The following is a 25,513-nucleotide window of genomic DNA, read 5'->3' on the forward strand; positions in this document are numbered from 1 at the left end:
GTAGCTCGATGAATTGAGAGTTCCTTTTTCAGATGAATTTGAGCGTTTTTAGGACCAGATTTGGGTGTGTTGTTTGCTTGTTTTTTAATTATAGATAGGTTTTGACTTTTTAGTATGATTTTGGGGAAGGCAATGATTCTACAGAAACTAAAATGAACTACCTCATTTAAGTACACAGTTTATCCATACTGTTCAGGATTTGAATGAACCTCCATCAAATTTGTGTGAAGATGATTTGATAAGAACAGTTCAAGTAGATTTCTACAATCATAAAATTCTAAAACGAATAGCAAATATTTTGTGTGTAGTCAATTTGAGGAGAAGATTTCAACCAGATTTCAAACATCCTTCCAAATAAACTAATCTCCCTCCTCCAATCTCTTAAAAAAAAAATTGTTCAACTAGCTATTGAAATTCAGACAGTTCATAGCAAATTTGGACAGAAATTGATGCATCCTGGCTAAAAAACAGAAAATGAATGCAAGAAGATAACCAGAATCAATAAATATTGTAAAGCTGGATAATGTTATTCTAATTTCCTTTCTATCTCGAAATCAATCCATCAACAGAAAAAACGAAACAAGAATTCGAATTAAAGAAACAAAGGCGATGAAATTGAATTACAGAAATCGGATCACCTGAGATCTTATTCGGAATTTAACCTCGAAATATCAAAAATCGTAGCACCGACCGTTTCTTTCCCAATCGCCATAGCGAGTTGGCTCGGGACCTTTAGGTCCACCGACCTCGCCGGTCGCTTTGTTCACATCAGCTCCCTCATCTTCACTATCTCGATCATCACCGGCAGCCTCGTGTTGATCCGGCAAACTTCCTTTTCCAGCTTCTCGTTGCTCCTCGCCGGGAACACCTTGCTCCAATCGAGAAGGTTGCTGATTCGCCGAGGAGGAGACGAGTCGACTCACCGAAATGGAAGTGGCGCGATTCACCGCCGATAGAGCGGTGAGACTAGGCGGCGAGAATAGACGGGTGAGATTGCTCGACATTCTTCTTCGCTCTCAAACGGATCTGCAGACGGCCGACGGTTCGTGGGCGAAAAAAAAAAACAATATTTATACTGCTTCAATACGACGTCGTGTTGGACGCTAAAACCCACCACGTGTCATTGTTTCATTGCGGCTTGGTAGAGACGTGTTTGGATAAAAAACCCAAATCCTTCACATGCTTTAACAGCGTCAGCGTTATTGCTATCACGCCAAACGCGGCCATAGAAGGCAAATTGGAAACTAAGAGAGTAAAGCAGAAGAAGAAAAATGGGCGTTGAAGGGCATCTTTTGAAGCGAATTCCTCGCATTAAATTCCCCGAAAGGCACCCGAAATCCTCAGCTTCAGGTATCTCTCTTTTTCTCACTCTTTAATTCCTTCGATTTTCTCCACTTTGTTCTTCTTTTTGTTTGAAAATTTCTTTGTAACATTGTTTGAATTTTTTGAATCTTGTGGATGAGTTCTTGGTACTCTCTGGTAGATTTCTTGTTTGTTTGGTTGCAGAGGATGGGAATTTCACTGGCTTTTTGTTCCTGTTTGAGAATTTGTTTGTCTGTTTGATCGTGTAGAAATTGGAACTCCTTCGGTTTAGAACTGACTCAATTGTTTTGTTCTTGTGGAAGATTTGTTGTCTGTTTAGCTGTATAGAAACAGAAACTCAATGGCTAGAAATTGGGTCAACTCTTCGGTTCCTGTGGAACTTTTTGTGCTCCCACTGTTTGTTTGTGTAGAAACATAGACTCATTGGATTAGAAACTGAGGCAAATTGCAAATACTTTCGATTAAATTATAAGTTTCATCTTGAATTGACAAAATATATTTTAAAACTTTGAATTTTGTATTTAAAAGTTATTGACATATTTAATATCTTTTTAAATTAACGAATCTATTAGACGTAAAATTGTCTCATTTGATAATCATTTCATTTTGGTTCTACCATTCACGCTTTTACATTTCTTAAAGAAACTTTTAAATTCTTAGTTTAGAAATTTATTAGACCAAATTCAAGCTCTTATTAGAAATTTTTAAAGTTAAGAAACACTTCTTACTAAAGCTGTAATTTAACCAAAATTTTCCGTTTCTGTTTGGTTGTGTATGAACACAAGCACACTGGGTTTTGGAATTGGTGCAAGTTTTTGTTCCTGTGGAAGAGTTTTGTTATTGTGGAGGATTTCTGGTTCTATTTGGTAGTGTAGAACAGAAATTCACTGTTTTTAAGTACTGAGTGAATTGTTGTGTTCCTCCTATGGAAGATTTCTTGTCTGTTTGGTTGTTTTGTTCAGAACCAGAAACTCACTGGGTGTTTAAGCTGAGTCAACAATTTCGTTTTCATAAAAGAATACTCTCCTCTGTTGGGTGGTATTGAAATGAATCTAAGAAGCACAATTTTAGTTTTGGTACTATGTTCGATGCTGATGTTCCAACAGTTAATTGGTCACGTGTTGTATACTCGTTAGCTTAATGGACATATGCCAGGCGCTAATTGTGCGAAGTTAATATGAGTTCTACACATATCTCAGCATACAAATGCATTAACTTATTGATTTTGGTATGAATGCATGAACTTATAGATTTTGGATTCATACCCTTACTGTAATCTGTGCCTAAGAACGACTGTATTTGTGTTTTTTCATATCCTGTCTCGATCCATATTTGTTGTTACAAAATTTGGGTGTGATTCAGTTTGGTTGATGGAAGTAATCTCTGAGCAATCCTTTGGTTCTTAAGATTTATTAGTATCTGGCTTAAGGCGACCCTGCACTCTTCCTTTAAGTTATGTTATATGTTATTGGAAATCTTCATTACACTCTCCTGATTCCTTGCTTAGACTTTTCTTATTCCTTGCTGCGAGATCCTACATTGATTGGATAGGGGAACGAAACATTCCTTATAAGAGTGTGGTAACCTCTCCCTAGTAGACGAATTTTAAAATCGTAAGGCTGATGGCGAATATAACGGAACAAAGCAGATAATATCTACTAGTAGTGGAGTTGGCCTGTTCCACTCTCCTTATGATTTCTAGTCTAGCTTGGGAAGGTTTGAAGTCAATTTAGAGGCCTTAGGCCGTGTTTGGTTTTTGGGTTCTTGTTTTTTGAAAATTGAATTTATTTTCTCGAAAAGTTCCATCTTTTATAAGAAAAGATTTGAATTCTTAACAAAATCCAAAAAATTAAAAAGTACTTAGAAAATTATTTTTATTTAGTTTTAAAAATTTGTCTTGTTTATTTTAAAACAGGTGTGAAAAAAATGGATAACAGAACAAAGAACGTATTTATATGCTTAATTTAAAAAAATAATAAAAAAATAAAAAGTGCGGGATGTCAGAATCAACATCTAAAATAGTTATTGATATCTTATCTATTGAAGTATAATAACTTAAAAGTTCTCGTGCTTGCATTTGAATTAGTTTCAATCAGATTGCCTTTGCATTTAACTCTATTGATAATGTTTGGTTAAGTTCATGTGTAAAACAAATTACAAATTCTTTCTCGAACCAAGTTCCAACTTATTTTGTTAGCCTGATGAATCTTACAATTTCTTCTTTTAGGATCCCCTTTCCAGTCTCAACAGAGCCCTTCAACAGAAAACCTTGGTTACTATGCACTTTCGGGTTCCAACGTCCCAGCACCGCTCCAAGACACGGCCGTGGGAGGAAAAGCATCTCTCTTGCCAAAGCGTACGCCTGTCTCCGACAGAGAGATAGAGGCTATATTGGTAAGTAAAATTGTGAGATCTTATGTCGGTTGGAGATAGGAACAAAACATTCCTTATGAGGGAGTAGAAATCTCTCTCTAGTAGACGTGTTTAAAACCGTGAGATTGACGGCGATATGTAACGGGCCAAAGCAAACAATATCCACTAGCGGTAGCAAATATTGTAAAAGTCCAAGCCCACTGCTAGTAGATATTGTCTGCTTTGATTCGTTATGCATCACCGTCAGCCTCACGATTTTAAAACGTGTCTATTAGAGAGAGGTTTCCACACTTTTATAAATAATGTTTCATTCTCATCTACAACCGACGTGGGATCTCACAAAAATAGTCTGTTTTATGTCGATATGATACATGCATTCACAAATTTTATGGCATGTGTTAGAATTGTGAAATCAATAACAATTGAAAACGAACTTTAGTCTTCAACATGGACTGATGTTTGTTTTGATACACAAATCATTTGACCTTTTCAAACGGATGATTTTTCTAATCTCTCTATTTTTTGTGTCCATGTAGTTAGGTGGAACCTTTTGATCTTCTCCACCCGACGTCGGGGAAAGCTCAGCGAGACGATTCGATGTTAATCAATAATATTGGTGTAAACATTTGTTGCAAACTTTTGCATTTGCCTAGAATGTTATCAGAATCATTTTGATTTTGATTCTCTTCTTGTATGGAACTGTTAAACCCCCTGCCACCGGTCGAGGGGAGGAAGAAAACACATGCCCGTTGCTCGAAACTCCGAGCATAGGTCTTCTCTTATGCTTTCCTTCTTACCTCCTCATCGAATTGTGTAGGAGATTTCAAACGTATCAGTTCTCTAAACAGATATTTGAATCAACTACGAGTAAAATGTAAAAATAGAGAATATACTTCATATTGACAATATAATTTACTTAAAATATTAGAAAAATAGTCCGATAAACATCCGGACAATTTGTTAAGTTTATACATAATCAATATTTACAATTACTTTTAAAAAATAATAAAAACGTGTAAATTCATTATCTTCAAATTAAAATAAAATTTGAAAATAGCATCCGTGGAAGAATTTGATTGGGCATTTTGACCAATTTTCTTGGCATCCAAACAGAAAATTTAATTTCTTTATGAGAATATTCCATCGTATCCCTTTATTCTTTTGTTTTTCCATGAGGCGTTGGGAGGAGGAAAAGAATCAACGGATGTGGTTCGTCAGATCAAAATCAACGGACGGGATTCATTAGATTCAATAACTTATGGAGAGGTATTTTATTGTCAAGATCAGTTGTAATGCATCCCAAAGAGCTCAACATTGAAGCAACCTCCTATGGCTCGACAAATTGTAGATAAGAGTGTTCCTACGACTCGAAAATTAAACCAAATCAGAGTATCCAACCCAATCCACAAAAAGTTGGGTTTGGTCGTATTTTATTTATTTTTATTTTATTTAGATTCAGTTGAATTTTTTGAAAATTAGAAAATTTGGGTTGGTTCGTGAATCGATATGTTTTTTTTGTTAGATCATCTCGACCCACTTGAAAATAGGGTTGTGACTCGACTCAAACTATCTTACTTTTAAATTACTATGAACATTAATAATATTTTATATTTGTAACGATGTATTGTGACCTGTGCAAGTTTGATATATAAGTTTCGTAAAATATTAGTTATTAATATAATATGTATAGTAGATAAGTAAATAATAATAATAAAAAAAAAACAACTAGACAACCCAATAAAAAAAGATAGAGTTGAATTGGGTTGAGTTGAGAACTCTATTCAAATTGCTCGAGTCACTAATACAACCAATTTGAAATCCATCCAATCTCAGTTGGATCGCTTGCATTACAATAAATTGATTAAAATCAAAGTTAAACAAAAATAAAATTTGGTTTGAGTTTTGTTTCAATTTAGTTTCGATAATTTTATAGCTCTAAACCTTTCAAAGTTTTTATTACACGAGGATTAAAAAATAATATTAAATTATAAGTTCAAATTTGTGTCAAATAAGTTTGAAGTTTAAACGTATTTAAAATTTTACTAAAATATAATTTAATTTTTCTTGGGCTTAACAATATGTTCAAGTGAAATTTGTCGAATTTATAATATTTAGAATGATTTTTGTAGTTCAAATTAATGGATATATTATTGAATAAACTATGGTCGAGTATTAAAAAAAATAAAAAGGTATAACTTGATAAATAAATATTACAAGATAAATAATAAATTACAATTTGTGATTGAATATTATTGAGGTCGTGTTTTGAAAAGTGTTGGGAGTTGCTTGCTTTGCTTTTTGGCGAAGTGATTAGATTGGGTGAGAGAAGAAAGAGAATCGACGGCTGAGGGTTGTTGAGATCAACGGTGGTCCGGTGACCGGCGATGGGTTTGTAACCGGTGAAGTGGGCAGGGGCATCAGCGATCCCCCAACTCCCAAGAAACCGTTTTCCTCTCTTCTTCGCCGCCGTCGCCCTATCTTCGGCCGGCACTTTAACTTCCCGGGGATCCCTTTAGCTCACTCGCTCTAGGGTTTCTTTTTTCCTTTTCTTTTGTTTCTTTTTCGCATTTCTTGTTGCGTGAGGCCCGTGCTATTTCAGTGTGAATCCCTGATTTGGGCGTTGTTTCCTTTTGTGAGGAATGGCGTTGCTGCTAGGGTTTTGATTTTACCCAGTCGAGCTGCTGGATAGCGCTGGAAGATTTGTAATTTAGGGTTCTTTTTGTTTCGTTTTGATTTACTTGGAGGGTTTGTTTTGAAATTAGGGTTTTCAGTGTGATTCAGTATGCCGAGAAGTTCGAGGCACAAATCTACTAGACATGGGTTGAAGGATGCTAGGGAATCCTCAGACTCGGAAAATGATTCCAGTCTGAGGGATCGGAAGGGCAAAGAGAGTGGGAGTAGGGTATCGAAGGACTCTGCTTCTAGTGAGAAGCGCAGATTCGATTCGAAGGATACAAAAGACTTCTACGGCTCTGAGAATCTGGAAGCGGAAGAGCATGGACATTCGAAGCGCCGTAAGGAGAGGTATGATGAGGGAACGACTGATAGGTGGAATGGGGGAAGCGATGAGGAGCATGGTGTTCCTTCCAAAAAGTCAAAACCGTTGGTGGATTCGAAGAGCAAGAGGAGGGACGAGAGTGTTGTATTGCAGGGTGATGGCGAAGAACTCAAGAAGAATAGTGGAAAGGGCGAGGGAAGGCACCGCGAGTCGAGCCGAAAGGAGGGTCGGAATGGTGGAGGAGAAAGGGAAAGGGAGAGGGATAGGGATAGGGAGAAGGAAAGAAAAGGCAGAGAAGGTAGAAGTGACAGGGTGGTTGCAAGCGAAGAACACCGAGTTGAAAAGCAAGTGGAAAGGAACACAGGTCAGACATTGAATTATTAGTTGGTTTTATCATCGTTTTGCAACCCATGTATCCATTTCTCTGTACAACTTCAGCATATCGCGGCTTTCTTATTGAACATGCTCATTATCTTTACTGATTAGTATCCGCATTTCTCTGAGTTTCATTATTAGGTTTAACGGGTTGATTTGCATGGTTCTGTAGTGTTCCCTGTTGCGTTGGAGATGTTGGTCATCTGGTTCCATTTACTTATATGGTTGGACTATATACTTGCATCTTTTGGTGTTCATAATCGGGTAGCATGCTTTTCTTTTAAAGATTCATTTTATCAAAAGATATGACGCAGGGCCACTTTGGTGAGCTTGAAAATGCAATATTAACTTAACAGTTAGCTGCCCACGAAGATCTTAGACTAATCGTTGGAATTTCTCCATGTTACAAATGTAGAACTTTTCAAGTACCATTTTTATCATCATAGTCATTCTCTGCTTGAAGATGTTCTGTAAGAAATGATACGTGGGTTAACTGTAATTATTGAGGATAGTGGAGCTTGTATTTTTGGGGTGCCATATTTTATGCTATACATGATAGTTCTTTTTGGGTACTAAAGGATACAATGGTGGTAACCCCCTTGTTTCTTTTTCAGACGGTCTTATACCCTAGCCCTCGATGTGTTTTGTCTTATCTCAACACTAATACAAATTATGATTCTATAAAAATTTGGTGGTAATTATTTCATTTCTTTTCTTGTTGTTGTTATTGTTATTATTGTTTGTGTATATGTACGCATGAAATTGAAAGGATTATATTATTATAATAAGATCCTATTATTGACTGATTTAGTGAAGTATGAATGTAAAATTTGCTTGAGTGTGTGGTCTGGTGAGATTCTCCGTGAAGACTTTCACACCATTCTCTGAACTTCAAGGCAGAGTTTCCAAAGGACTACCAAACTCCTCTTGCCTTGTCTGTGTTTCCATGACAAAGAATTTCTCTGTCTGGTTGAAATGGATTGATTTTTCTCATGCATCAAACTTGATGTAGAAAACCAATCGGCATGGAAGGATTGCCAAGTGATCACAACCATTCTACTCCAATCAATTAATCTCCTCATATCTACTCCTACCAACGATCACAACCTTTGTAAAAGATCACTCACATTTCAAACTTCAAGGCTAGGGGGATACATATTAAAGAGAAAAAAATGCTCCTTGATCTCTTTAGGTCCTTCGCTACTGGTATGATAATATTTTACATTTTTCAACTCCTTTCACGGCCTTGTTCTCTTGTAGAGGACCTTTCCCATTCAAGATCTTCTGCATCCAAAGGGTGTCCTCTTCCTGTCTTGTTCTCCGGGAGTAGCCAAGGTTTTAGAGAGTGAGAAGGAGAAGTAGGTCAGAAAAGCAATCTACAACCTAAATTGCAAGCACTTGATTAAAGGGAATTTCGAACTGTCTGGATTTACTTCTCTCCTCTTCCTTTTATTTGGTTGGGGTTGTTGAACTCTGATTTTATTTGATCAATTGTCAGTTTGAACATTTTACAAATCTTAGACGTTTATCAGATTTGATCGGTATACATGCATGATTTGCAAAATTGGTTAATCTTAGGAATTGGATTGTACTAGCTTTTGGAGAAGTATTTTTTGGATTTTATTTCAACATGTACGAAATGCATTTTAATTTTGTGCAACATTTGGGTCTTAAACATTAATTGATCAAATTTTCTTCTACAATTTGGTTTACTCTCCATATAAGATAACTAATGATTCCCTTCTCTCTCTCTCTCTCTCCTGTTCTCTGAGACGCATGTTCATTCACTCACATTCTCTTTACTGAGTGTTATGTTAGTCAGAGCTGATTGTGCCTGTTGGTATCATTTGCATGTAGAACGTATGGATTTGTTTGGGGCTATATTGAGTGTTATGTTAGCCAGAGTATTTTGATTCTATGGCTATTAGGCGACTTGGAGTCACGGTCATACTAGATTTGAATTATGAATTTATTCATCTTTTATCTTTTGAAAATTTAGTTGAAATAGTACCCTATAAGTCATCTTGTTTGTGTTTATATTATGTGATACACTTTCTTTAAATGATGTATTTTTGGCGCTAGTTTTCTCAATGAAACTGCAGTTTCTTACCAAAGGAAAAAAAAAAAAAAAAAATTGGTGCTGGTTTTTGTACTTAGGAAAGTATTAACTATTGATTAATTTTTTTTCCCATGGTGCGATCCACTTGAACAATACCATTGTATCTTGGACTGAGTATTAGTTTACAATTGTTTTTATCCTTTTGTGGGAACTTGTGTAAATATGTTAGTTCGTGACATATTGCACTTTCAATGCGCAGAGAATGTGTTGCATAGCCCTGGATTAGAGAATCACCTGGAGGTACGAGTAAGGAAGAGAGCTGGTTCTTTGGATGGGGATAAACATAAAGATGATATAGGAGATGTGGAAAATAGACAGCTATCCACAAAGAATGATGTTGTGAAGGATGGAAGACGAAAGAATGAGAAGCATAAGGATGAGAGAAATAGGGACAAGCACCGGGAAGATGCTGATAGGGATGGCAAGGAAAGATACGAGCAACCTGTAAAAGATCACATCAGCAGGTCAAATGGCAGAGATTCGAGAGATGAGAAGGATGCTATGGATGTGCATCATAAGAGAAACAAGCCTCAAGATAGTGATCTTGATCGAGAGGTAACGAAAGCCAAACGTGAGGGCGATCTAGATGCCATGCGTGATCAAGATCATGATCGCCACCATGTGTATGAACGTGATCATGATCAAGAGAGTAGGCGTAGACGCGATCGCGACCGCGACCGTGATCGGGATGGGAGACAGGATCGTATTCGGAGCCGTGCTCGTGACCGTTACTCTGATTATGAATGTGACGTTGACCGTGATGGATCACATCTTGAGGATCAGTACACAAAATATGTCGATAGTAGGGGAAAGAAAAGATCTCCACATGATCATGATGATTCTGTTGATGCTAGATCTAAAAGTTTGAAGAATAGTCACCACCATGCAAATGAAGAAAAGAAGTCTTTAAGCAGTGATAAAGTGGACTCAGACGTTGAGAGAGGAAAATCTCAATCACGATCTCGTCATGCTGATGTTAGTTTAAGCAGCCATAGACGGAAGAGTTCACCCAGTTCTCTGTCACGTGGTGGCACAGATGAATACAGGTTGCATCTCTTTTTCCTTATTGTAACACATGGTATATGGTGTGTTTGAAGTCCTTTTTGCAGTGAGAAATTTTGTTCAATGATGTTCTTTTAATTGGTTGGGATGGCCTTTTTTAATTTTCGAACATATTATCTGCTCTGCTCTTCTCTTGCTGGTTTCTGTACTATATAAATGCTTGTAAATCACCCAAACAAAGCGAAGTTTTTGTCTTTTCTATAAAGGCATCAGGGCACACTAGTTGCATCAGAGAAGGAGCTTCGGAGACCAGTAGTAGTTGAAAAATTTTCCGTTCTCATTATGTAGTAAACCACAAAAAATCTCTTTGATGTTGTGTGTGCAAGTTCCATTTATTTCTTTTCTTGAAAGGGGTTTTTACCACATCTTCCCGCGTCATTTTATTCTTGGTCTTGGTTATTATTGAGGATGGGGAAGGGAGGATTCTTTGTCCATGCCATTTTGTATCTTAAATCTTGTGTAGTGATTTTTTCTCATTCTCTCTTTTCTGGAATGATTTGATAGGAAATGATGCAACCATTGATAGCGATTTTGTTATGCTTGTCCTTATTATTCAACTCCTTGTCTATGTCTCAACCATAAATTTTCACTTATTAATTTGATCAGAAGGCAGGCAAGAAGATTTATTAGATTTTATTTAGTTTGTTGCAAGTGGGTAATTTACTTTGTGTTGCAAGAATTATTCAAGCAATGGGATGTTCATTTATTATTCATTTTTTTCCTTCTAGGCATCAAGACCAGGAAGATTTGAGAGACCGATACCCAAAAAAGGAAGAGAGGTCCAAGTCCATTTCTACTAGAGATAAAGGTGTTCTGTCAGGAGTACAAGATAAGAGTTCCAAGTACACTTATTCGGATAAAACTGGTGAAACAGATGGTGGCAATGCTATTGAACTGTCACGAGATAGGTCTTTAAATTGTAAGGTATCTATCAGTATTGAGCTTGTCAAAAAGATCTCTTCACTGGTGAATGACTTCATAAATGCTAACGATTCTCGTATGTTTTTCAGAATGTTGACATTGAAGAAAGTGGACGAAGGCACAGCACTTCTATTGATGCCAAAGACCTCTCCTCTAGTAAGGATAGGCATAGCTGGGAATTACAAGGAGAGAAGCCTCCACCTCCGATGGATGATTCATCTCTGGCAGAGCCCTATTTTAGCAAAGGTAGTCAGAGCAATCCATCACCATTCCATCCACGCCCTGGTTTTAGGGGTGGAATTGACATTCCTTTTGATGGTTCACTAGAAGATGATGGCAGACTCAATTCTAATAGCCGTTTCAGATGGGGCAATGATCCGGGTAGAATACATGGAAACACTTGGAGAGGCATTCCAAACTGGACAGCACCACTACCAAATGGCTTTATCCCTTTCCAGCATGGACCTCCTCATGGAAGTTTCCAATCAATTATGCCACAGTTTCCTGCACCACCTTTGTTTGGTATTAGACCTCCACTTGAAATCAATCACTCTGGAATTCCTTATCGGCTGCCTGATGCTGAAAGATTTCCCAGTCACATGCATCCACTAGGGTGGCAGAATATGTTGGATGGTTCAAGCCCTTCTCACTTACATGTATGGGATGGAAATAACGGCATGTTTAGGGATGAATCTCACATTTATAGCGGAGCTGAATGGGATGAGAACAGACAGATGATGAATGGTCGAGGATGGGAGTCCAAAGCTGAAATGTGGAAGAGACAGAGTGGTTCCCTGAAAAGGGAATTACCTTCCCATTTCCAGAAGGATGAGCGTTCAGTGCAAGATCCTGTTGAGGATGTATCAAATAGGGAGGTGTGTGATGAGAGTGCTGACACTATTTTGACAAAAACTGCTGAAATAAGGCCTAAGATTCCTTCTGTAAAGGAAAGCCCCAACACTCCTGAACTACTCTTTGAAACACCAACTCCTCTTGAACAGTCGATGGATGATAATTCTAAACTTAGTTGTTCATACCTTGCTAAGCTTAAGATTTCCACAGAACTTGCATATCCTGATTTGTACCACCAGTGTCAGAGATTAATGGATATTGAGCACTGCGCGACTGCAGATGAGGAAACTGTTTCTTACATAGTACTTGAGGTAAAGTCCTGGACAACATATGTTTGTTTATGCCTTTCTCATAATTATAAGAATTTAATTATTAGTCATGACTTACATCATATTCTTGACAGGGTGGCATGGGAGCAGTGTCCATCTCTTCAAATAGTGCGCATCAATCATTTCTCCATCTAAACAAGAGCTCGGTTTTTCAGGTATAATACGTGCCTGCTTCAAGTGTAGGAGATTGAAGTTGTCTATGGTGCTTTAGTATTCATATTAGTTTTAGATATTTGATACTCTCGGGACTGCAAGATGGGTACAATTTGGAACGCCCGTTTTTCTCATGTTTATAAAATATTAAACAACTATGAAGCTGTTGTTAGTCTTTGCGTATGATCTAGGGATTTCGATGGCCCTTTCTTTTCTCTCTCGACAAAATATGGGAAAAAAGACCTGTGATGACTATGCTACTTTATGTTCGTAAAACATAGACTTAGATTCTTGGCCAAGAATGATGCTCAAAAGTTAATATAGCTTGTAATAACTGTGGTATAAATATTTTGCAGCACGCAATGGACTTGTACAAAAAGCAGAGAATGGAAATGAAGGATATGCGGGTTATTTCTAGGGGAAAGGCATCCTCTGAAAGGACACTTGAAGTGAAGGGGATGCAAGTCGATTCTGAGGGAACGTCTTCCTCTGAGAGGAGACTTGAAGAGAACGGCGTCAATTTCAATAATGAAGAAGTTAAGGCTCCTGTTTCAACTGTTGATGAGGAAATAGCACAGCCATCTATCATAACCGCGAGCGATAAGGAAGTTGAGGCGACTGATGCATCGGGGGAATTGGAGGATTTGGCTTCAACGACTGCCAGTCAAGTGGTGAAGTGTCCTGAAAACCCAGAGGAGTCGTTGCCAGTTACCAATTCAACCAAAGTGGTTACGATGGCTTTGGAGGAGCAGCAGCAGGCAAACTTAGACGCCGAAAAGGATACAATTGCTGTACCAGTTGACAACATACCAGTCAACGACACCGACAAATTGAGTAACATCGAGATGAAGGGGATTGTGAAGGGCAAAGATTCAACGCGATGTGGAGTTGGTAAATCTTGTATTGAGAATGCAACTTTATCTTTTGAAGATGAAATAGGGGAGGGGTGTGAGGAGGAGGAGGAGGGGGGGTTAATGGCTGCTGTGTCAATTGGGTCTGAGGCTTTAATTTTGAGTCAGATACATCATTCTCCTGAAAGTACACATTGAAACAATTTAAATATCGCTGCTTTTTCATATTTCATAGTTACGTTTATTGATCTTTCTATTATTGTTGCTTTATGTTCCTGCAAGGAATAAAATTTCCTACTGTTCTGCATCGTATTTCATAGGTTTTTTTTGTTTTGTTTTTTGATTCCTTTGTTGTTGTGTGGTTATAGCTAATAACTCTGTCCATGGAAGATGTCCATTTTCAGGAGCCAAACGGATTAGCAGACTGGGGAAACTTCGACCTTCATAAGGTAATCTAAATAACTTCAGATATTCATTAGATCATTCTTTATTATTGTCGTTTTGTCTGATTTTAATTTCAACATTTTTTTTTTCTTGTATTTTCATGATGTTGTTTTCTGTCTCCATTGAGTTTTCTCTTTTGGATGAAAGTCTTATATCAGCCAATTTAGAGAATAATCATGAGTTTATAATCAAAGAATACTATCTCTATTGGTATGAAACTTTTTAGAGAAGCAAAAAACAAAGCCATAAGAACTTATAACTCTACCTTATAAGGCTATTTTATTAGTTTTGGCATAGTTTTCTTTTTGTTTTGTTCATTTTGGAATTTAAACGTTAAAAAAATAGTTTTTTTTCTTTCAATTTTTTTATTTGATTGTTGCTGAAAAATTAGGCTCATTTAATAATTATTTGTGTTTTTGAAAATTGTATCTTTCTTGACAAAGCATTTGAGTTGTTAGTCAATTTCAAGAAACAAAAATAAATTTTTGAGAACTATATTTTTTAGTTACGAAAATTTGGCTTAGTTTATTAAAAGTGGATAAAAAATTTAAAGAAGTGTATTTATAAGTTTTTTTTTTTTTTGAAAAAAATAGTTATTTAACGAGATTATGAATGTTAATTGGTGTACGTTTGGATCATTTTAGTGTTTTTTTTATTTTACACTCACCTTTTACATGATTGAGTAAATATAATGTAGATAAACGATTTTTGTTCATATATTAATAGAAGAGTGTTCCAACGGTTCTTAAAGTTTAAAGCTATTAGTCAATTTTTGAAAGTAGAGAGATTTTTTTAAATGAGTATTGTTAATTTTTTAAACTTTTTTTTAATGATTATAAATATATATTTATGGAATTTAGTGAATTTGAGTTTGATTTTAAAAATAGAATGTTTTGTGTTTTTCTTCGCCCATCGTGGGCGGGCGGGTTGACAAGTGTTGGCCTGCACCAATCAAACTAGTTGGGCAGGAAGTCAAGTAAGTTACTTTATCATCACGTCATCTTTTGTTAGAATTGAGATAGTAGCATTTACTAGTTTTTCTCAAGATTAAAGGGTCGTTTTTTTTTCTTTTGCATCGGGGAAGTCATGGCTGATCTACCTCATAGATGGATAGATAAATGTTTGGATTTCTGCGATTATTTTTTGACAGCGGTTGTTGAATATCAAAAACTTATTACACAAAGTCCTATTTTTTTAGAACGATACATTATTTATGGAGAAGTAATAAATTGGAGGTTACGATGACCAATGCTGTGCGGATTGAATGGATGAAATCAACCTAACTGATCTAAACCAAACCGACCATATTGTTTAGTTTGGTCAAAGAATATTTTTCTCCTTTCCATATAGGTTCTTTTTATCCTTGTGTTTTTTAGATTATCTTTATCAAAATTGTTAAATAAAATCAATAGTCATGTATTTTATCTTGTACCTTGCAAAGGATAATGAATTAGTAGGTGAAAATGCTTTTTTAAGAATAAAGAGCATTCCATTAAGAAGATATAACTTTAATAAGTATTGTTTTCTTATCACAAGTCTTTTAGTGCTCATTTATCTATAAAGATTAAAGAGATTACAAGACAAAAGTTAACGAAAATCTGATCTCAAGAACACAATTTAATTTGCAAAGCCCTAAAGACAACTTTACATTCAAGAACTCGAGAAAATATCACATTTGAGAACAAGCTGCAAATTCCTAGAGTCAAATGTGTGAACAATTATCATCGAGGCTTTGAACAAAATGTCTATGAGCTAATAGAAGGGAAAATCTTTCATTGATGTCAGACATTTTGAATAAGACCAAGAAAAAGCGTAGCAAGTCTCATATCAATTAGCCATAAACTTCGCGTTTGTGAATGGAATTTCCCGAGAAGGGTTGGAACATAAGTGTGAATAAAATACAAATATTTACATCAAAGGAGAAACTTATGTGGCTTGTTTATTTAGGAGTCTCCTAGGAGAACTCATATTTACAAACTCCACACAGTTTGAGTTGCAATAAAATGAAGAAGAACATTGCTTGAGACAATGTTATTAGAAGGCATAATTAGAAGTGTAAGCAGACACCATTTACAAACCTATATCTTCTACACATTTTCATTTCAGCCCTTCTAAACTTAACTAATTGCACATTCAGACACTTCTTCTAACCACTACCTTTTCATCATAATATCTATCATTATTCATTACCTCCTCATCTCAGCTTCTTCAGTCCTGGCAAACCTTCCCCTGATTCTTGGTTGACTGTCAGCTAGAGCCTTCCTGCAAGCATACTGACAACAAAAACTCTGTTGTTCTTAGCTATAATCTTATGATCTCATGGGCTACTTCGTCTAATATGTATGAATTCAAGATATTATTGTATTTTGATGATTGTTTTTTATGTTTTTGTAATGAATTGTGTGTAACAAGTTGGAATCCATTGAAAGAAATGAATGAGATAAGTTAACTTGATGAACATGCTTACTGGATATTGATTCTCATATAAATTAGTTACCTTGATCTTTCTGCCAAAGTTCCTTTTGGTCTTCTTACTTCGGTATCTCGAGAGCTTTTCTTTGCGTTCTTCGGCGGTGCAATTGCTGACCAGCAGCGGCGGTGGCTCGAGAGGAGAATAGAATTGGCTCCCATTGCCATTACTAAGAGTCTGCAGCAGAAGTCTAGAATCAATGGCAAAACCTCAACTTGTGAAAATGATTAAAGAAAACTTATAGACATTTCTATGTTTATGGTACTTGAGTCATGAACATTCTTCCTGTTTCAGTTTCTGAACGCTCCAGTTTCGAACTGTTAAACAGTTCAACAACATATAAGGAACTTGTTGATTACTGAGTTAGAAATGAAACCTGACCTTGATATCGCCTTCGCTAAATGCCCGTCGCATCCTGTAGGCCTCACCGACATCCACTCCGCTAAAATCCACAAGACTGGACTTCATTGCAGGGCCTTGCATCCCGTCCATCGACCTTAAGCATCCCGAGCTTACACTGTTCTGAAGCATTGCATCAGAATCTGGCTCGTTTTCGTCTGTCTTTGACATTTTATTCTTAAAATCGAAAACTTCAGACAGTGGTGTTTGCATTGCTCCTTTTTCTAAGAGTTCCTTCTCATACTCATAGTAAACCTCACTCAAGAGCTGATCATTTTGAAGCAAATCAACATCTTTTGAACTAAAAAAGTAATCAGCATCTTTAAGTCCCTCCAAGGAGATGTTGGTGTTGCCACAGGACATCATCGAAATTGCAGCCATCATCGGATTGATACCCGAAAATGATTCCTCGATGATTGGCTCTGGAGCTTTGAATAGATCACCTTCACCGCCCATGTTGTATTCATATACAGTTGATGTCTGAACCATGTAGCTCTGCATTAGAAGTGTTTTGTTAGAAACAAAATTTCATGGTCCCAAGGCAAAAAGAGCAAATCATTTAAGGGGTAAGATGAACATTTTCTATGAAGGTAAGATAAGGAATAAGAACTATTTCAATAGAAAGACCCTGTAAAATTCAGCCAAATGAACACAAATCATTGGAGAAATGTAAAGTAAAACAAAGAATTTAGCTAAGGCTGAGTATTTATAGTGAAAAAAGTGGTGGAAAAGCTCTGATGAGAGCTTCCTTTTCGCATAATAAAACTGGGATTTGCAGATATCTCAGAGTTAAACATACTCACAGAAATAAACATTACCAAATACAAGAAACAAATGAAATTAAATGACTGAAAAAGGGAAGAATGATTGAAGCAGGGAACTTAAAAGAAACTTTTCTCTTTTAATCTCTTTTTCTTTGCCTTTTTCACCCATCCTTTTCCAGATCCATCATGTAAAGCAAACTCAAACTACTTCCCTTTGCCATTTTCTGAGTACTTTCTTTCCCATTTTCTCAGGAACCAAACAGTGGATAGCATAATCAAGTTTAAGCTCAAACCCAGATCATAATCATCCAAAATAATGCAGCCCAACAGCAAAAAATGAGAAATAAGAGAGTGTACAGAGGAGAAAAGAGTACCAGTGGAGAATCAAGCTTGTGGGTTTTGCGGAAATCCTTTGCTAATTCAGAGTAACTCTGGAAATAAGGAAGCAAATGCTCTGTTTCAGCATACATTTCCATAGCTTTGAAGAACAAGAGAAGAAAACCCCTTGCTTCTCCAGTTCCCCAGGAGAATAGGTTACTAACTGAGAGCTGCACTGAAAAAATCATGTGGGGTTTTGTATTTAAGCATTGGAATTTGGAACTGAGAGGAAAAAAGGGGCAAATTTATGTACTTTCTTGTAATATTAAGTATTAAGCATTTAAAATTTATATTTAGTAATTTTCTTTTTTTTAATTATGGGTGTAAAATAAACTTTCACACCCATATTTTATTAAAAAAATTGATCTTTTTTGTCCATGGCTGTCATTGCCACCAGCTCTGTCGCAGCTGATTCTGCCATGCCGCCACCGCCACTGTTCTTTTACCTCCTGCTCTTCTTTTTCTTTCCTTATCTTGTCTTCCCCAATTAAAACAGCTTATTAACATGCCCTGAATGCTCAATACACGAAGATTTCAGTAAACTCGGCTCTCTACCGGCGAATTCAATCGGTATTGGAGAACTGATAAAGATAACCGCCGCCGCAATTCCGCCGCCGTCGAGGAGCTGCTCGATTTCACCCACCAAAAAATCTGGAAGAGAGAGCTTGCTCCTGAATAAAACTTCGTCCGTTTGAGCGAGATAAACTGACCCTTATTAATCCAGACGGCGTCGGAAAATCCCAAATCCAGGAGCACCGACGCGGCAGAGGGCGAACTCCCCCCGACGAACAGAGCTCTGGAATTATGGTTGAATAAAGCTCTGGAACTCCCTCCGGAACACGCGCCTTGCGAATGCAGTCGATGGCGGAGATCAGCGGCGACAAACGGTGGCTGAAAACGGCGGCCGGCGGCGATGGCAGCATGAGAGGGAGCAGGTTGGTAGGACGGAGGGGAAAATTCAATCGGCGGGAAAAAAAAACAAATAATTTAAAATAATTTTAATATTAAAAAATTAGAAAAATAAATTTTTCATAAAAATAAACAAACCAAGAATAATATTAAAGTCCAAAATTGTGCTAAGAGTCCTCTATCATTATTTTATATATTTCATTTGTTTTTTTCTCTATTTAAATTATTGGGTTTTTTAAATAATGATTTAATTCCACTTTACAAAGGATGTAATTAAGATTTTTATTATTTTTCTGACAAAATTATTGATAAAATATAATATATGAAGACTACATATAAAGTATGTATATTTTGATTCATATGGGTCGATTTAAATATGACATAATAGATCAACTTATATAATTGAGAGGGGTGTTATTTACATTTAATTTCAAGTACTTTTATATCTAAAAAAATATAAGGACTAAATACCTCAATCGGTATCACTAATTTTGATTATAATCAATGTATCATTGAATTCTGCTACTCCTTGCATTTTACGTTAGCTATCTCTCTTTACTGATTTTCCTAGATAAGCTATCTCTTTACCGGAGTTCCTAACTTAAATATCTCTATTTTTTTTGTATTTGGTTTTCTTTATTTTCAATGAAATGACGCAAACCCAAAACTAAGTGTTGGTGGAAAAGAATGGGAGTGGCAATTAGGTTGAGACAACCCAATTTAGAAAACCCACTTTGAATTTGGTTGACAATAAATGAAATTGGTAGTGGAGGTTATCGAGTCCATTTGGTTCATCCTTTTGCCATCTTTGCATCCCAAATCACAACTAACAAGTTCCTCCATTATCTTTTGAATGCCCAAAAAAAAATATATATATATATATATATATTGAATAGTGCGGGACATTTTAGATAGAATCTAAAAGTAAATCTATATCAACTTAGCCTAAAGTGAACAATAACGCACCATTGTAGAAATGTAAAGAGACTTCTTACCAGTAATATGAATCTCTTGTTGTCAAACCAAAAACTTCGTTAGGGGAGGAATGTGTTCAAGCTGTAGTGGCGACTACTTTTAGATATAATAACCTATGAGTTCTCTTGAAACATCAATAGAATTAGATGATTATCGAATGAACGTAGTCGAATGCTCCAACCAGGTTGGTCTACATACTCGAGAAAAGAAAAGAGTTCTTAAACACTACACTGGATGTTTGAATATCAAACCAATTGTGAAAGGATGTAAAGTAGGTTTAGAAGGAAAACTAGAGCTGTGGGGCCAACAAATTAGCAGAAATCACATAGAACAAACAAGGAAAACTAGTGCATTGTGAGTGGGGAGAAAGTTAAAAATGAAGAGGAATAAGTTAGAACTTATGGAAGTGGCTTAAAAGAACAGCTGTAGTGGGATTGTCCCATAGAACAAAATTTGTCTGTTTTAGGAGAATGATAAGTCGCCTTTTACATGTGTCAAGTTTTGAATTGCTGACATGGACAAATATGAATTAAATGGCAGTCACTTTCCATGACAGGCAAACTTTTATGGCCGTCTCTGGTGACCCAGTTAATTAAACCTCAACTATTTGGGGCCTTGAACTGACTCACTCATTCTAAAGAAAACTCTAGTTTTCAAGGTTATGGCTGATATTTTCTGGTTGTAAATCATTACTATGATCAAAATCTTCAGTCATGATGAGATGGTTCTGAATCAACTGTGAGTAATGCTTTCTTCCTAAGATGTCTACATCAATTGTGAGTAATGCAAGAACTTTTGTCCATTGAAGACTTAGAAACTAAATAGCTAAAAAGAAAACTCTTCTACTCTCAACATAATTGCCTCTCGTTTCTTCCTGCCTCATTCAAAGAAAAGATCCAGAAGTTTGTCAAGTTCAGCTTTTGTGCTTCTGTCTAATTTCTTCTTACATCATGGATATGAAGCAATTCTTGATAATAATAGGGTTTTCAATTCTGTATTGGTGGATGGCATCCTGGTTGTTTATCACTCAATAATTGGCATTTGGAAGAACTATCCAATGAGTAGGGGGAAATCTAAGCTCTGATTCACAAGGATGGTGAAGGAATATTTTCTTTATTGAGGTCAAAATTTGTGAGAAGATTGAAAGGGTTCGTCAAGAATCTGTCTTAGTCAGTTTTGATGATTTTTGTAGGCTCCTTTCAATGACAGGAAGAAACCCAAGAACTAAGGAACTATTATGTCTAGAAGCTGAATCATCAAAGCCCTTTAATCTATTTGTTAATGAATATTATCAAACAAAAAGTGGGAACATTTTAATCTAGATATAAAAGATCCCCAAGATTTTTGAAGCCATACTTTGTGGACTTTACAGCCTACCTCCACAGAACATCTGTCTCACTCTATCAGAATGGTTCAATAAGATTTGTTATTACTGGTCTTTTTATGCAACTAAATTACCAAGATGAAAGGTGAAAAAACAGGAAGGAATCATTTTGGGACGTTTCGGGAAGCATGTGGGACAGAGATTTCAAGGCATACCATTCTGTTGTGTTCCAGTTTAGTTATATGGCTCACAGCTACAAAAAGCAGGCTATTGGTACAAAGTCAATAGAGGGCAAGAGTCAAGCCAGCTCCTCAGACATGGGAGGAGAATTAGAGGTCCCCCCAGGGCACAGGTTTCCAAGGTAAAGTACCTTTAAAACTAGCCAGAGAGAGAACCATTTCATTTATAGGTATTATAGACCTATTGCACGATAATGACAAAGGGCCGTTGGACTCACATTTTCTTGCAAAAAAGTAATGAGAAGAGCCCAAATACCTTAGCAAGCGATGAGTTGGCACATGTCGGCATGAGCCCTCGGGACGACGGCCATTATTTGAAAGACACACTACATGCTGGCAATTTTACGCCGTTGAAGGTAGAAAAGATAAATTAAAATGATATTTTAACATACATCCAATCCAATAATTAAAAAGAAACAACACGTACCTGGTTTAAAAGTCCCTTTCATGGCTCTTTCTAGGTAGTTCGGTTCTTTCGTGCCCACCTTTGGATACAAAATTGAACAAAAAAAACCCAGTCGACAAAATATTACTAGAGTTTATCCTCTGCAGTAATTAATTTCATGTAATTACCAATGTATTAAATATTCTTTTGTTGGATTGGAAATACCAAGCTCTACAAACAACTAAACAACTAAATATGTCATGTATATTCTTCAATCTTCTAAATAACACTGCTCAGTTTTTTTTTTCCTAATAGAATCCAACCACTGTTAAAATAAATGAAACTCATAGCTCTATGGATCTCAACTTGGTTTTCGCTGAGATATATCCATACCCATAAACCCAGAAAGAATAACTTTGAACTTTGCGATAATAGATTATTGCCAATCATCACCGAAAGCCCATCTAAATTATAATGAAAAATAAATGGTTTAACTTGATTCCATACATACATCATACCAAAATCCCGTTCAGAATTAAAGACGATGAGTTATCACACTACTCATCATAATCTAGAAAAGACCCTCATTTCCCCCTAAACATTAAAAAAGAAAAGAAAAAACTCGAGAATTCAAACCTCCCAAAAGCAATATAAAAATTGCCACCTCTGAACAGAAACTATAAATTTTCTTTTGGGTTCTCTTATCTGCATAACGTAAAATCAGGCAGAAATTTTCCATTTATGATATCTTTGCCCTCGAAAAATCCATCTCCGGATGCTGCATGGGATCAATTTCAGAGTCAGTAGAGAGAAGCAATAGATATTATAAACCACAAACATATACAGGGACACAGCTCAAATAATCACCTCAGCCATGAACTTCTTCAGAATATCTTGCTTTTGCATCTCATCACTGGTTGGGAGTCCCATAGACTTCTGCCTTTGATCAAACTGTAAAATTTTTCCAAATCGATCAGGAAAAATGAATTGATATTTGGTTTCTTATATATATATATATATATAAACTATGTGACCGTACCCAACAATGCATAAGAATATGCCACCAAAGAATGTACTTAAAAAATCATTGAATGCCAGGAGTCCAGAAAGCATAATCAGGCATAGGTCTAGATTTATTGAAAGGTGTCTGCTGGAAACGTATATAATTTGAAGAAATGAATAGATCAATCATAAAATAAAATTTTCCTCATGAACATGAATTTATTAGCATCATCAGCATCCCTTTACAAATGTCCTATTATATCTAAAAACCAGGGCGTACCCATTGAGAAGTTTTTGAGGAATTCCTTGAGGAAGGGGCCTGATTTGGAGTTTCAATAATTGAGTGAGTCAGGAAAACTGAAAAATTGTCCTTGCCTCCATTTCAACTTTAAAGGGGGTCTCTTGGTATAGAAACAACATCAAAGCTACAACTACAGCTTATACAAGGTGTGGTGGTTTGGAGGAGAAACTAATTCTTAGTGCCATTGCTACACACAGTTAAGCGTTGGTGGTAAGATGATGACTATGGTTGGAAATGCTGCCAAACTAGGCATGCAAGTAGTAGTTTGTCAAGTGATAGGAATGATATTAGGATGAAAGTGGCACTATTATTAGAGTTAACGGATATATTACTAATTAGTTAGGGGCATGGTTAGGGTGATTTGATATAAAAGTAAGGGGTGGAAAAGGAGGCAGGTAAGAAATTGTTTAGTGAGTCTGAGCTTAAGAGGTATCTGAAGAGAGGAGATTCAAGTGTCTCAACTTACTTGGTGGTTTTATTGTAATATTGTTACCTTATATATTTCAATATATTTGGTTTCTATTACAAAGCAGCTTGATTTCCATAACTCATAGTAAGAACATACTTGAGACTTCACCTTCCTTCAGAATGGGGAGGAGAATTAGATTTCGGCGGACTAGGTTGAACAACAAACCATCTTGCCAAGTTTCCTGAACTTCATTCTCTCACCAGCAGTAAAATAACTTTGAAGTTAATAATCCACTATAAGAGGAACGGAGAGGGTCTAAAAGTACAAATCTTTTGGCTATTGTCACCTAGTTGTAAGTTCAACGTCTTCCTTCGATCGGAGGTTATTCCTAGAGTTATGAGTTGTGACCAAAAGACTATAAGAATACAAGGCTCCTAAAAAGATTAAGATATGCATGTACTCGTTTTCCCAGTCAAGTAAATCCTTGAATTGTTCAGGAAATATGGACTGAAAGAGCTGATAGAAGTTTCAATGATATGGCCAACAAATTTTCAAGTTTTAAGGGGAAATTGGTATCAAAGTGGTGCTCTCTTGGTAGAGTTTCTACAAATATACTTCCTCCTTTCCAGGGGTCAGAAATCTGAGAAATTGAAGGGAAAGTGTTGATATGTGGAGGAGATGATAGACTAATCAAAATACAATTTATCCTTATGGTGTGGATTTCAAGTTCTTCCTGTGATCGTGTGACCATACTTCTGAAGGAATTCACATTTATTGGGGTGGTTCTAGTGAACTCCTAGCTGGAGTCTATAAACAATACTAATGACTTTTCACTAATGCAATAAAAAGTACTTCTTGTTTCAAAAAATAAAAATAAATAATACTAATGTCGGACTCCTAATCCTTGAAGTTGAAGCCCCTTCCTTCAGAGGGTTCCCTTTTGTGGGTGACTTGGTTTTTTTGAGCCTAAGCATTCTTTCATTTGGTCTCATTTATTATGAAATAGTCACACATATTCTGACTATACTCCCAATGCAGTTCCCATTTAGTTTGATTTCTATTTTTCTGTAAACTACTAATGGGAGCAACTAGATTTTTTCGTTTTTTATAAGCTTTTTATAATAACCTATGGAAGGTAACCTTTCATTAATGCATGAAAAAGTGCTTCATGAATTATCCTCCCACATCAAATTTGAGAACATGCTTTTTCTTTTTACATATTTGTGCACATGTAAATGCTACTTTTATGCAGAAGAAATAGAAAAACAACACGTGAGTATATGTCGAGGAAAACCTTGATACAAATAAATCTTAAGTGTAATAGATAAAATATAGATGATCAAAATACACACCATCATCTTTTCAACTGTTTGCCGTGTCTCTGGATCCAAATCAGACAGTTTGCTGTTCTCAGGTTCAACCTTCTGAGTATCAATCTCAGGTTCCCCCTTAACTAAATACTTCCACCACTCCATTTGGTTGTGCTTGGTCAATAGAATAGAGATGACGCTCTGATCCTCTGCAACAAGTATCAAAATAAAACATGAAAATATAGTTAGAACAGTAACTTTGATACCCAAGTGAACACAAGGAACTGCTTTCAACTAACTCAATGCATCCCTTCCTATTTATGCTATCATCTATTTCCAAGGACTTGAGCAACATCAAAATAATCCATATTTATAACAAAATTTAAGATTATTTGAACTGTTATTATGTGAACAAAACCCCAGAAATACCTATGCTCCAATAACAATCATCTGGCTTAACGATCTGATAAAGCTCTCCCTGCACGCATGTGACGATAATTCAGAACTTAAAAATAAATAAACACACTGTGCAAATATATCTGTAACAGAAACAAGCAGCTTCAAACAAACATACATCTATCACTGGTGGTTGACCCTTTAGTCCAACTTTGAGATGATTCTTCTTGATCTCACACACCACAAACCTGGACTTAGTTCCTTTGGGTACTGGTACATTAATGTTGACCTCTTGGAGGGTCTGTGTCCAACAGTAGTTTTCCATATCAAGGCCATTACCATTGTTGGGAACTGCAATGCCATAAGTAAGAAACAAAGTTAAAGGCAACTTTTAGTATAGAAACATAATATATTCCCATGTGCATAAAGGAGTCGGAGGGGGGGGGGGGGGG

The 25,513-nt window shown here is 36.3% G+C and overlaps 4 protein-coding genes across 4 annotated transcripts in view; 1 reads left to right on the forward strand and 3 right to left on the reverse strand.

Moving 5' to 3' along the window:
* Positions 1-482: 482 nt before the first annotated feature.
* LOC111459345 (succinate dehydrogenase assembly factor 4, mitochondrial) lies at positions 483-1,061 on the reverse strand. The gene has a single exon (XM_023102210.1). It carries the CDS (start codon positions 1,002-1,004, stop codon positions 672-674), a length of 333 nt encoding a protein of 110 aa, XP_022957978.1. The 5' UTR covers positions 1,005-1,061; the 3' UTR covers positions 483-671.
* Positions 1,062-5,942: 4,881 nt separating this feature from the next.
* LOC111459341 (filaggrin-like) lies at positions 5,943-13,668 on the forward strand. The gene is made up of 6 exons (XM_023102201.1): positions 5,943-7,058; positions 9,388-10,234; positions 10,979-11,174; positions 11,261-12,334; positions 12,427-12,507; positions 12,862-13,668. The coding sequence occupies exons 1-6, from the start codon at positions 6,479-6,481 to the stop codon at positions 13,552-13,554; spliced, it is 3,471 nt and encodes a 1,156-aa protein (XP_022957969.1). The 5' UTR covers positions 5,943-6,478; the 3' UTR covers positions 13,555-13,668.
* Positions 13,669-15,707: 2,039 nt separating this feature from the next.
* Positions 15,708-18,742, reverse strand: LOC111459344 (zinc finger protein CONSTANS-LIKE 1-like). Its single transcript, XM_023102209.1, has 4 exons — positions 17,808-18,742; positions 16,652-17,164; positions 16,298-16,447; positions 15,708-16,073 (listed from the first exon to the last, which is right to left on the reverse strand). The coding sequence occupies exons 1-4, from the start codon at positions 17,997-17,999 to the stop codon at positions 15,987-15,989; spliced, it is 942 nt and encodes a 313-aa protein (XP_022957977.1). The 5' UTR covers positions 18,000-18,742; the 3' UTR covers positions 15,708-15,986.
* A 3,337-nt stretch (positions 18,743-22,079) lies between these two features.
* Positions 22,080-25,513, reverse strand: part of LOC111459706 (protein BOBBER 1-like) — a 4,794-nt gene continuing 1,360 nt past the window's right edge. Inside the window, exons 2-6 of the mRNA XM_023102728.1 lie at positions 25,240-25,412; positions 25,095-25,143; positions 24,708-24,874; positions 22,511-22,594; positions 22,080-22,421 (exon numbers count right to left, since the gene is read on the reverse strand). Coding sequence (XP_022958496.1) covers positions 22,383-22,421; positions 22,511-22,594; positions 24,708-24,874; positions 25,095-25,143; positions 25,240-25,412 — 512 coding nt within the window. The 3' untranslated portion in view covers positions 22,080-22,382. The remainder of the gene's footprint in view (positions 22,422-22,510; positions 22,595-24,707; positions 24,875-25,094; positions 25,144-25,239; positions 25,413-25,513) is intronic.

Source organism: Cucurbita moschata, unplaced genomic scaffold (genome assembly GCF_002738365.1).
Source record: "Cucurbita moschata cultivar Rifu unplaced genomic scaffold, Cmos_1.0 Cmo_Scf00022, whole genome shotgun sequence".
In the NCBI taxonomy this organism is placed as follows: Eukaryota; Viridiplantae; Streptophyta; class Magnoliopsida; order Cucurbitales; family Cucurbitaceae; genus Cucurbita; species Cucurbita moschata.